Source organism: Phalacrocorax aristotelis, chromosome 7 (genome assembly GCF_949628215.1).
Source record: "Phalacrocorax aristotelis chromosome 7, bGulAri2.1, whole genome shotgun sequence".
NCBI lineage: Eukaryota > Metazoa > Chordata > Aves > Suliformes > Phalacrocoracidae > Phalacrocorax > Phalacrocorax aristotelis.
Genome location: NC_134282.1, coordinates 40,132,372 through 40,145,128, shown reverse-complemented (window position 1 = coordinate 40,145,128; position 12,757 = coordinate 40,132,372). Strand labels below are relative to the sequence as shown.

Below are 12,757 nucleotides of genomic sequence, written 5' to 3'. Positions count from 1 at the left end.
TAACATGCCAGGCTTTGTCTAAGAACTAAGAACTGTCCTTCTGAGATACACTAAAACTGGAGTAAAGGTTTTATTAAAAAAAAATAATTCAAGTAATCATAAAACATACCAACTTTTTTTATTAGAGGCATATTAAGCATACATCAAAAAAATACAGGATGCAACTAGACAAAATAAGCTTACAAGCCTCAAAAAATCAAACACCAATGAAAACAAAAAGAGAACAATCAGGTGTAAGATTTGGCCTAGACAAAAATTTCTAAACAGTGTCTAACAAAACACTACTGTGACAGCCTACAGCCACAGTCTTTGGTAGAATATTAGTGTATTCTACATCATTAAAAAAAGTAACTGCTTTCTACATGCCAGCATATAAATAACAATGCTCAGCGCCTGCAGAAAAGCGCCAAGATCTTTTATTTAAGGTTTTGCAGAATACCAAGGGTTATTCAAGATTCCTTACCCCAACCTTCAATTACTAATGCTTTCTGGCAGTAAAACACCACAGAACACTATTTAACACCTATGGCTAAGGGTTCTTCTCATTCTCCCCTCATTTCCAGGGAAAAAAGTGGACATGGTTTTGTTATTAAATAGTTTGTGTTTAAAATACATCACCCGATACTTAGAACTCAGTATGTGCTATGATTCGATCTGATTTTTTTCCCTGGGTTTACTCATCCATTCTGTTAAACTGAACTGCAGGTTCAGTTTCTTTCCCAAACTGCACAAGGCAAACTGCAATGTTGGCTGCACTTGAGGAAATTCCAAGTGACTAAACACTCACTGACCATAAGCTAATAATAACAGTTTTCCATTAAATCCAAATAATAAAGATAACATATGCATAGCATTTGATTTCCTTAAAAATAAACATTATATAAACAATCTGAAATTATTATTCAAGCAAATATGATAAATCTCTTGAGCTGAGGGGAGACGGTGATTCTCATATAGATAACAAGAATTAACTTCGAGTTGCTGGTTTTTGGTAAGGCAATGAAAACTTGAGGTAAAATATCTTCTAAGTACAAAAAGAGAGGTGACACAGAATAAGAAATACTGACAGCTGTATGGGAAAAAAAACCACCAACCCAACTTTTAAATGACTCAGAAACAAAGAAAAACCCTGCGTTATGTGCAGTTATATTCAAATAACTCATAATGAATTCAACCTAACTTGATCTCTGGAGTGACTTCAGCCAAAAGTAACTAGTTCAACTTATCTCTAGAAAACCTCCCAAATAACATAAGAGATTAATCTTCATAATTATGCAGTCTCCTACAGTGTTTAGAAGGCAAGTGAACCACTTCATATAGGAAAAAGTGTATTGAATTTGTTTTTCTCCTTCACAAAAATACCATGCCACTGTTTTCGTGATAGCTTTAAATAGGCAAGTAAAGGTTATCTGATGGTCCTGCTAGAACAATCTAGTTCTCTCTCACTTCTTCCTTTGGAAGGGCTACTAGATATTTAGATGGTTTATACCTAACATTACCTTTTGTATAAGCATTCTCTACATGCTTTAGAGCAAACAATGCTTTACATATTAAGCATCTGACAATATATATACACACACCTGCCAAATGTGCAATTTTTTAATCCAAGTTTTATTTTCCAACTCTTCTCAACAGTATGTGGCCAAATTCTTCCAAATTCTTATTATTTAAATGGTAAATGTTTAAAAATTTTAATTGCATAATAAAAGACAAATGTAAGGAATTTACAAGTATCATACAACTGGTTCCAGTTGAACTTAATCTTTTCCAACACCACATATAGGAGTGTTATTCAAAATATATAATTTGCATGGAAGATCATCAGTGAGATTAAAAATACTGCAGGGATTTCTCTGGGTTTAAATGCAGATGTATTCAGGAACTCCTTCAGTAACATACACATCCAGTTTCATAGTTCATTAAGTCCTTTAAACCGTCATTGTGATGCTGTACTTTATCATCTTCCACGTGTACATGCATGAAGACATCAGACTGGTTAATCATAACTTGAGTTAACAATCTCACTTAAAACCTTTAAAGAACAAAAGAATACTGCAAATTATTGCTCTCAGCTTTTTCGTGTGCCTTGTTATTTCAAGTTCTTAAAGTGGCAGATCTTGAAGAGCTGTAAGTATGTAAACTGTTCCACTTTTCATTTAAAAGTCTTCTAAACCTGCATGGATGAAAACTAAGACATAATTCAAAATTCAAGTCATACAAATCTTCAGAGTTCGAAGCAATTTTTCAGATGTTGAGACTGATGTGGTTTCTTTAGAGGCTCCAGCAATAAGCTGGATGGTCTCTAAATTTTAATACTGTTGCTGATTAGATTCCTTCAGCAGCTGAGCCTAGAAGGACACTAGGAGACTTCAGTTGCATGCTGATGTCCCAGAAAAATATCTCTATATAATCTGGAAAAGTTAGCACATCTTACCACAATACACAGCTACAAAAAATATGTTTATGCGTAGGCACTTACTCATTTAATACTAAGAGGAAAAGAAAAAAGTAAAAAAAAAAGCCCAGCCAAACAAAAAACCTCACATAAATCTCAAATTAATTCACAATTTTAAAATTAAATAGTTTTTGGGAAGCGTCACTAAATCTTTTTTAAAAATGTGGGAAAACTATGCCCAAAGTTTCAAGCTGAGCATAAAATTATGCACAAAGACAAAATTTTGTTGCAAATATTTACTCAAAAGGTAATAATTTACAGCAGTGCTTTAACAGCTGTTCAAAACATATAACATTCATTAAAAACAAAACTCTAAGTCAAAAGCACATTCTGAATGTTTCAAATGGAGCAGTGAAGTCATAAGAGCAAGCTACCATTAATCGTATCTGTCCCTACATCTAGCTGCTAACTAGAAGACAAAAAAACCAAACCAAAAACCAAACCAAAACCAGCAGCCATCTTTCTGTACACAGTTTAGACTACAAAAAGTCCAGAAATTGAACTGTACAATTCTACTTTACATGCCCTTGTGTCCTTTTTGTAACAGTTAGCCAGTAGCAGCTGCAAAATGGCAGAATGCATGCCAGTTTGTGTTTCCAGTTTGGGGGTTTCCTCCTTTTTGCTGAAAACAGTTTTTACATTAAACCATACTTTGGTGTGACTTACAGACCATTCCTACAGGTCTACGGCTAAGAATTATTAAAACAATGGTAAAAGCCTAACAGCTACAGTACTTTCAGCAGTATGTTCTACTTTATACAATTGTGTTCAGTATTTCTGCACAGCCTGGACACTGAAAACCCCACAAATATATATTTTTATTGTAATAATTCCACTTTCACTGAAAGTTTATTAAGGTAAGCTTACAGCCTGGCAGGATTACACCTGTACAGAGGTGCATAGATTCATATCATTCTGTTTACATGCTTTTACAGACAGGAATGTGACACCAAGTCCAAAGGGTTACGTTTACCCAAATTACCAGCAGACCAATAACCATCACTACAAGTGTGCTCCATTTCAGCATCAGCAGTGAATTAATACTCAATTCCACTGTTAAATGATATTCACACTGAAGGATTTAAAAAAATATTTTCTTGGCAAAAAAATCACCTTATCCCAGGCTAGTTAACTACAAAAATTAGAATTTATTCCTCCTTTCAAATGTCAATCTAATAAGATATATCACACCCAAAAGACAGGAAGATACATTTGAACATTACCTTTCGTAAATTTAGTTACTTCAGTTGTACATACACACACATGCTATCTTCATATGCAGAACGTCCCTTTAGCATCTCTCTCTCCTCCCTCTCCCCCTACCCTTTTTTTCTTTTAATAATTGGCATCAATGAGCACACTCATCAGGAATGGTCCATGGTGTTCTTATCATTGTTCCTAACAAACAATAAAATTAACATAATTTCAGCTTGCTTCATTTTCGCCTGTCTTATTTACAGTTGTTTCCATTCTGTTGGGACTGCCTTCTTTAGAAGTCTCATCTGTTTGTTCAGAGAGCTGTCCAGCTTTCTTTGATGAAGGTGCAACATTACCTTTTTGAAGAATTTCAGTAGCTTCATGCTCTAGTACCTCTGATGGAGTCAAAGGCTCCAGATGAATACTGCCTTGTTCACTAATGTCTGAACTAACAGATTCAGGTTCATCTCTTTTTCTCAAGAACTGCTCAAAAATAACATCTTCACCCAATGTTAGTTTTAAGTCCCTTGCGTTCATTGCTGAAAGTGTAGTTTCATCCAAGCTATATACTTTAGTCTGCTCATTCAATATAATGTTATCTGAACTTTGGCAAGTTTTCAACTCACTTTTATCAAGAATACATTTTTGTTTCTCCTCTACTAATTGCTTGTCATTATCTGAATCACAACATTCTCCTTTCTCATGCAAAGAATTCTTTGAGCTGTTGTCAGGGAGTTCCAAACTAGGAACATTGTCTGTATTTGATAATGATGAGCTTTCTTCATTCTTTTCAACTGATGCAACTTTTTTAATTTGATTTCTATTGCATTCTTTTGTTTCATCTGTAGAGTCACACTCTTGTTTGCTGGAAAAAACCAAAACAAGTTACTTTTATAACAAATGAAATAAAGCAACACATGGCTGTACTCTGCCAAGTGACACGCAGAAAGTGGTATTGTGGATTTCCTATTTGGTGTTTCTCACAAATTTTCATAGCAAGATGGGCTAGATCTAATTAACAGCTGCATTTTTCTTACTTATTTACAAACCCAGTTTTGTATTTAGCAGTCATTTACTACTCTTTAGTTCTTGCATTTCATCTCCAGAAAGGAAGGTTAAGATGTCCCCTTTGCATGACACATGGTATTTACCCAAATACAATGTTAAATTCCTCTACCTGCATAGCCTTTTTGACACAGGTGCAGATACAACTACTTGGTAACTTTTGTTGATGATGTGAAAGAAAAAGAAGCCAGTTCATACCTTTATACTGTCAAATTGACTCTGCAATACTAATGAGAGTAAAGTGAGAGAAAAGCTGACAGAAATATAAATTAACTTAAATCTAAAATTTAGTTGAGCAACTACAAATCTGGATTCACTGGAAAAGTGGATTGTGAAGTAGCATTTTCAACCACTTTTCAGAGTAAAACTGTATGTTTATAAAAAGGAAATATAGATCAGTACTGAATTATGCAAGTGAAAATGAGAATCTTACTACATAATAAAATCTAAACCACAGCATATAAACTTTGTAGACAAACTGTTTAAACCTTGTATTATTTCAATAAAGCCACTTGCATGCACTGCTTTAGGGTGAGCAGGGGAAAAAAAATAAATCTGAGTGCTCCAAAGAAAGACTGAACTGTAGACTTCAAATGCCATCTGTACCCATAAAAATATAAAATAGTCTGGTCACATTGCTATATGCAATTTGCTCATATGTTACATTCCAACAGTCAAAATATGAAATACTATTTGCTAATATTTCTCTTCATTTGTTACAGGAACACCAGCTTCTCCCATCCTTTCATTGATGGAACTCAATTTTTGCTGTGAAGATTTACATTTGGTAAAAGTTTAATATAATTTCTAACCCATTCAAAATTCTACAGAATAAGTAGCAGCTCAAATTACCTAAAATGATGATGGTGACAGACAAAATAAAGCAGGGGGGGAGATGGAAGAACAACAGTTGGTCTGATTTCAGATATAAATTCTATGTAGGAAGTGAAGTTAGGAGCAAATAAATTGCCCAAATTAACTTTTAAGATTTAAAACTTAAATGGAAAATACTGTCTAAACAGTGACATGCAGACAAGAGATGTGAGAGATTATATCACCCATTGATCAAAATGCATTTGTACTTTATTTCTTCAAATAGTTTTAAAAATGGTTTGAAGTAATTTTTTGGTAAAACCACTTTTAACATTACCTAAGCAAAAGACAGTTCCAGGAATAACCGATTTCCTGCTACTATGTTTTTATTATATATTTTGTTCAAGCTGAAAGTCTGCACATGTTGTTCTACTGATCCAGGAATTTAAAATAAGTCACATTACTTGCCTATATGCTAAATGATATTGAATTCTAGAGAAAATGGTTTTTCTGGAAAAGGTGCTACATCCTACAAACATTCAGAAATCTGTTTCCGAGTTTTACCTTCACTTAAATAAACTAGTCCAAGAACATTCCATTTCCTAATTTAAATTTAAGTCAGAGGAATATTTTGAGTAGGGATAAGAGACTGATGAGATAATCCTTGAGTGGTGAAATCTCAACAGTCACTGAGGTAGTAATAAGAATCTTTTCATCCTGTTACACCGATTTATCACTCATAACAAGGAATTAACTCAAGAGATAGGCCAACCTCTTTACCAAGTTACAACCTATATTTGCTACTTGTGTCAAACAGAACAAGTTTGTTGGACTACCTATACCAGTAAATGACATTCTCAAATATACAAACAAATCTTCTATCCAAGTTCTTCTCCTCTCAAACTTCTAAAAGAAAAAAAAAAGGGAAAAAGGGTAATATTTGAGGACAACTCAAGACTAAATTCCAACACAAAAGCCAATGCTCACAAACACCCAGTTTGCGAGTCAGCTGTGGCTGACATAACTGGTCTTGCCATAACTGTTCCTAATTACCTCATCTATTCCAGAGAAACACTTAAGCTATATGGAGCCGTATGAATGCTAGTATATACTTAGAATTGTTTTCACATGAAAATCCAGTCAACTCTTTATGAAAGAGTGTATGTACATGACCTTCAGCTACTACTTTTCAGCAAGCAACCTGAAGGTGAGGTGTAGCTGCAGAGTTAGCAAGCACAGTATTACGCTCTATGTGGAAAGTTTTGAACACAGATATGCAAAAAGAATTACTAATGCCTCATTAGCAGACAGAGCAGTGTTTTCACACCAGAAATCCCAGATGGATTACATACATGTACACACACACAATTCACACCAAGAAACTCTTCAAAGGACAAAACTGCCCTTAACAAAAAATGCATCCATCACAATCTCCCTCACCTTCCAGTAACCAAAATCCCAGCTTCATCTAAACCCAGCCTCTCATTCTCACTCATTTTTGGCAAAACACAGTAAGAGAGGTGGAGGAAGTGGGGAAGAAAAGGGAAAAAAAAATTTCATTTCTCATGCAGAAACATGCTGTCTCTCATCTGCATACTTTCCCATGAGTCATTTATAGAGTATAAAAACAAAATTAAACAAGTTTTTGCACAATCACCATAACAATTATCCACAAACAATAGTGACCTTTTAGATCGCTAAGCACAACAGTGAGTTCATTTCAACAAAACAGCTCTCCAGTGAAATAATTCACCTCTGCCAAGAACTACAGGTGAATAAACAAAACCTAGCAATTGTGGCACACTAAAACCCTGCAATAAAAAGAAAAATCACAGGATTTCAAGAAATCATTCTGGTAGTAAGTCAGTAGTTGAAAAAGAATAGCCTTCCATCTAATACTAGAAATGAAACATCCTCTTACTACTCTATGTGCAAACAATACTGGTTACAGGGTAAGAAAACTGAAAATTATGACATCATAAATACCAGAAAATTTGCAAATGTTAACAACTGTATTATATAGAAAGGAGGATTTCAGTGAACAGTTAGGATGTAAAATCTGACTTCTGTTTAATAAATGAAAACAATGAACCCATCTTCTACAGCATGATACAAACTGTGGCTAGACTATCAAATATGGGCTATACTAACAAACTAGCTGCCATGTCATCTAATTGAAGTGAGGTTTTAGAATAAGCCTACTTCAAGGGAGTAGCATAAGCAACAATTTTGAATCCCAGAGATTCAAACAAACACCCACTACAAGCTACAGAAGCCTAGAAGGGATTTTTTTTTTTTCCTTTTTCTCATTGGATAGAAAATATAAGATTTGGGTGCCAAGCAAGGCTGGGAGAAACTAGGCTCTGAATATTTGTTGTTTTAAAATACTATTACCTCAAATTTTTTTGCTGTTCTTTGCCATACATAGTCACTAACCTTATTTGAAGTATTTTATTATTTTATATTGGTATTTTATATTAACATTGCATTTACATTAACAGTTTGGTGTGTGAAACACCACCAGGGTTTCGAGGCACCTTCCTTAATTGCTCGCACACACTGGTTGGATTTACAGAGCAGTCCTGGGGTATGCAAACTAGGTTTCATGTTGAGGAAAATCAACTGGAAGCTCTGGCTCACAAGTGCTCCAACTCCTAGTGGAGCTGGGTCCTCAAGGCTCCAAATCAACTACAGACATTCCACACAGCTCTGAATGTGCACAGTATATGGTCGTTCTGCCCAGAGAACACAACCGTGGCCTAAAGTAACACCTCTGAAACACTGTGCAGCGAAGACACAGGATTCTTAGAATCAACTGTTTTCATCTACTGATCTACTGCAGCACTAATTACTTGCTAATGTCAATATAACTACCTTGGCTTAATAACAGAGAAAAATGTTTGAGGACTGAGAATCTCTGGTGCTAGAACTATAATACTCCAAATGTCTGTCTTACAGCCCACAAAGTATCAAAGTTAACAGGAAATGCGGAACAGGTTTGTATATTAAAATTATTTTTGTGTACTTAAACACAAGGATAGGAGAGAGCAGTATATCATATTCAATTAGAATTAGTGACTGTTTACTAATCCGTAGCTTAAAGACAGAGTTAACTTCTAATATCCAAACCATTTAGTGTCAATTCTTATGCAAGCATTTTAAGTGAAAGTAGAATTTCAAATTGTTTGGCCCACACTGCATACGACTAGAATAAAGAGAGATAAAGCAGAACTTTTTCTAAGAAAAATAACCTACAGAGAGACTCTGAAAGCAGTTTGCCTTTTTTTTAAGGCACTATAAATGTATATGTAACAAATAACTACAATTCTGTTTTGACTAAGCTTTTAGATGGTAAATCTGCACCAAAAATTGTGCAAGATCACCAAATTGAATAAGACATTTCAGGCTGTGGGATCTGGAGTAATAATACAAGTAAATTATATGAAATAAGTCTGCCCACAATATGCACCAAAAGAAATGTGTAAGATTTCAAATATTTCCCCAGACTGATATAAAAAATTCCACAATTCTGCACACTAAGTGTAAAGCTATAATTGTTAGTTACCCAACAATTTCACATTTTGTTTCCTAAGAATTTGGTTGAGTATGCTTTCTGCAAATGACACAGATTTTCAAAAACCTAAATGAATGTTCAAGAATTAACATTTTATATTGTATTTTAAAATTGTTTCCCAAGTGCACCAAGTAATACTTTTACCTCAAATGCAATATTATAAAAAAATGCTTCTTTTAACAATCTGTATAGTTTATTTAATGTCTTTTGAATCTTGACTAATTTGTAGTTTAAGCATTACCAAGAGTGTGTTTTGACACTTGAAACCTAAATTCCACGTCTTAAGTACATTGACTGCCAGCCAAAATTTTCTATCACAGAAGATACGCATTATGAAAATATTAATTACTTTTGCTCAATTACATGAGAAATAACACAGCATGTGTTATTTTGTGTACCTGATAAAGATGCAGCTGATCATTGTATTTACCTTTCAAAAGTTGGTGTTTCTGTTTTTCCTTCAGATATACTAGGTCTTGAAACTTTCTGTAATAATTAATGATATTTTTTATTTTACATTCATGAGTAACTGATTACAATATAAAAGTGTAGAAATAATTTCACAGACATTCCCATAAATTAGCTATGTAGCAGAGATTGAACATGGATCTTAGTACAGATGTCTGCAAATAGTATCCCAATTAAAACCCAAAAAAACCAACTTACTAGAAACCAAGCAAAACTTTAAAGCAACTCTTGTAGCCTTTTTCATATATATAATTCAATTATGCTTTATTCAATAGGATGCAAACTAAGTCTGGACAGCTTTTTATTTGGAGGGGAAAAAACACAAAACTAAACTTGCATTTTGCTAGCCAAAAAAAAGGAAAAGTAAGAGAAACCTGAGATCAGTATATATTTTTTAAAGCATCACACAGCATTTTAGCCCTACAGATGTTACTATATCAAGTGTAAGTATAAGGAAGGTTCTTAAAAAAAATGCTTGTCACAGAAGAAAACTGAGTCTCTATTAAAACTTACCCAATGAAATAACTTTTTAACTCTAAACAACATGAACAAAGGCAATCTCCTCCCCCTCCCCTCCTTTTTTGGAACAGTAGAAAGGCAAGTGTCTGAAAACTGCCATTTGGAAAGTGCCACACCAGCCTTCTAAAAGCATCTCCTATGCTACAGGGCATCTTGCTCATATAATCTTATTCTCATGTAGGGAACTGTAAATGCTTAAGTGACAAAATTAAGAAATAAAACTTTTTTTCTGCCTGAATACAACTGTAAGTTAATTTGATTTTAAAATAGAAAGGTCACTGTACAAAAAGACAAATATTTTAAATGATTATTTGTATCACTACCTTTAAGAGGTTTATTTAAAACTGTATAAACAAAATTACCTACTTGTAGCATAGCATTTTCTTCCCCCACACAGGTGGTGTATTTTGTTTCAACAAGGCTAAATTATGCAGCAAATATTTTAAAATTTTATGGTAAAGTTAAGCTTCTTCTATCTTCTAAAATACCCTTTGTTATATTTCTGTCATACAAAACCCATACACACATCACCCATGCTAAGAAACACTTTCCAACTTAACATTACTGCACTCTACTTCCTACTACAGAACCTCCTTCCCTATCCACCATACTCCTCTGCCTGGCTGGCCATACTCCCCCATTGGAAATACCAGGAAAGCAAGATTTCCTGGACTTATCTGAGTTTTAAATGCTACATTTTTAAACCACCTGATTCATCAATTTATATTTTTCTTTCTTCAGCACCCTAGGGGGTCTGTCCTTTGACCTTTTGCTCTGTATTTCAATACACTGCCAAAATGTCAAGCACCTGGCTGCGGAAAAATAACAGGCATTCCATGGACCTTGGAAAAAAAACAACTAAACAAAAAAAATCCCAAACCAAACTGAGGTTCCACATGGCCCAGACCACACTGAACAGCAGCTCACTGTTCTGAAAGGTCTTGGTTCAGATGTGCCAGAAGCTCAGACAGCTAAGACCAAAGTAGCCTATTCTGTCTGTATTCTCCATCTTTTTTTTGTTGTTTTGTTTGGTTTGGGAGGACATGTTGCCTTTTTTTCTTTATTTTTAAATGAAAGCCAATATTATGGAACACAATTTTGTAGAGCAAAAAAAGGCAAATTCCACACCTTCTATAATGCTGAAACACAATATGGGATGAAAAACAAAAGGAAAACTAAGAGAAAACACACCTGAAGTCGTAATGGAATCTATGGAAAGAAAAGATGTTACTCTGTGTGTGTTTAAGGATCTTGCTTAACACTGCTGAACGAAGATGAACAGTCTTCTCACATTTCTACAAAATCATTGCTTCTGTTAACAAAAAAACCAAACCAAACTCACCAACCCCTTTGTGTTTTGGAAAGTAGGCAGTGTTACAAGAAAAATCTTTACTAGGTCTGAGGACTTCTCCCACTCTCTTACTGGCTGGGATTTCTGTAACAGATTGCCCTTTTTGGAGGGCAACAGAAAGACAACTTCTTACAGAAGAAAATTCTGTAATACCAGGTTCCAAAGATGGTATTTTTGAAAGAAATTAAGATTTACTGTGAGATCATTTAGCTCCCTGATCAGCAGAAAGCAGGGGAAATTTGTACACATACCTTTAAAAATAAATTCAGGCCTGAAGAGGCACTTCCAGAGATTTTCCTCTTTAATGAAATACAAATTAAAAAAAATAATCTCAAAAAAGTACAGTCCAGAGTCAGATCTTGGGTTATATTTCAGGTCAATTTCCAGGTTCCCTGAAGATGAAGACATATAAGGCAACTAAACCACTCCCTCACTGGAGCCTTGCATACCAATCAGCCCAAACAGACTGACTGCAAACTGGAAATATCTTTGGGTGTGGCAGACATACTAAAGGTGTCCCTCCAACACTGCCATATCTTTTTGTACTAAAACACAGAAAGCTAGATTTTTGCACTATGCGTATCTTGTGAACACCACAACCCAGTAGCATATGTATAGTTAAAAAAGAATTGTCTTGGATCTTCAAAGTAGTTATGAAGTTGAGAGTTATTGTTAGACTGTGTGGAGACAAGAAAAGATGTTACCTCCAACTTAGCTTCTCTCTCTCTAATGGAGATTTCGGTCTTTAACCTAGTGGATAATGAATTAAGATTGAATGTTTTAAAATACTGTATGGTTAAAATAGAGGTAACAATGAAGATACTTACAGTAAGAAAGCAACTTGGTAATCTGAAATAAATTTTTAAAGTTGATACTTATTTTGAGCTTAAACATACTTCAGAGTTCCAGAAGAGCATTTCAGAATTTTAAAATATTTTATCAGGTATAGAGAAATTATAGGATAAACTTGTTTCATGTAACCTGTTCATTATGTCACCTCATGAAAACCAGGAAGCAACAATCTTAAAATGGTTAGTAATACTTTTTTTCTAGCGCTTACTTCAATTCTACATGATAATCTCCTCACCATAAAGGCCTTTTAAACCATGACTGACATATTTAAGATCTGAAATGATAAATTTGCTGAAATGCTCTTTTTAGAAGTGCATAAAGCTACATTATGAGCCAACGAAGACATTCTGCAAAACAAGCTCCGTTTTCTTCTAACTGTCTACCATAACACAAATAACCAGAACACAGCTGTACTTTACTTTTGGGCGACCGTAAAACAACGCAGCTGACCTCCAACTACTAT

General features: G+C 34.4%; 1 protein-coding gene across 17 annotated transcripts in view; it reads right to left on the bottom strand.

The window, feature by feature from the left end:
• Positions 1-2,676: 2,676 nt before the first annotated feature.
• ZNF280D (zinc finger protein 280D) overlaps positions 2,677-12,757 on the bottom strand; it is a 51,911-nt gene continuing 41,830 nt past the window's right edge. For 13 of the 17 annotated variants that reach the window (XM_075100274.1, XM_075100262.1, XM_075100267.1 and 10 more), the window contains 3 exons: positions 12,147-12,192; positions 9,535-9,590; positions 2,677-4,517 (listed from right to left, as the gene is read on the bottom strand). In XM_075100274.1, the coding sequence (XP_074956375.1) occupies positions 3,881-4,517; positions 9,535-9,590; positions 12,147-12,192 (739 nt within the window). In that variant the 3' untranslated portion in view covers positions 2,677-3,880. The remainder of the gene's footprint in view (positions 4,518-9,534; positions 9,591-12,146; positions 12,193-12,757) is intronic. The other 4 variants (XR_012661682.1, XM_075100263.1, XM_075100268.1 and 1 more) reach the window with 2 other exon arrangements.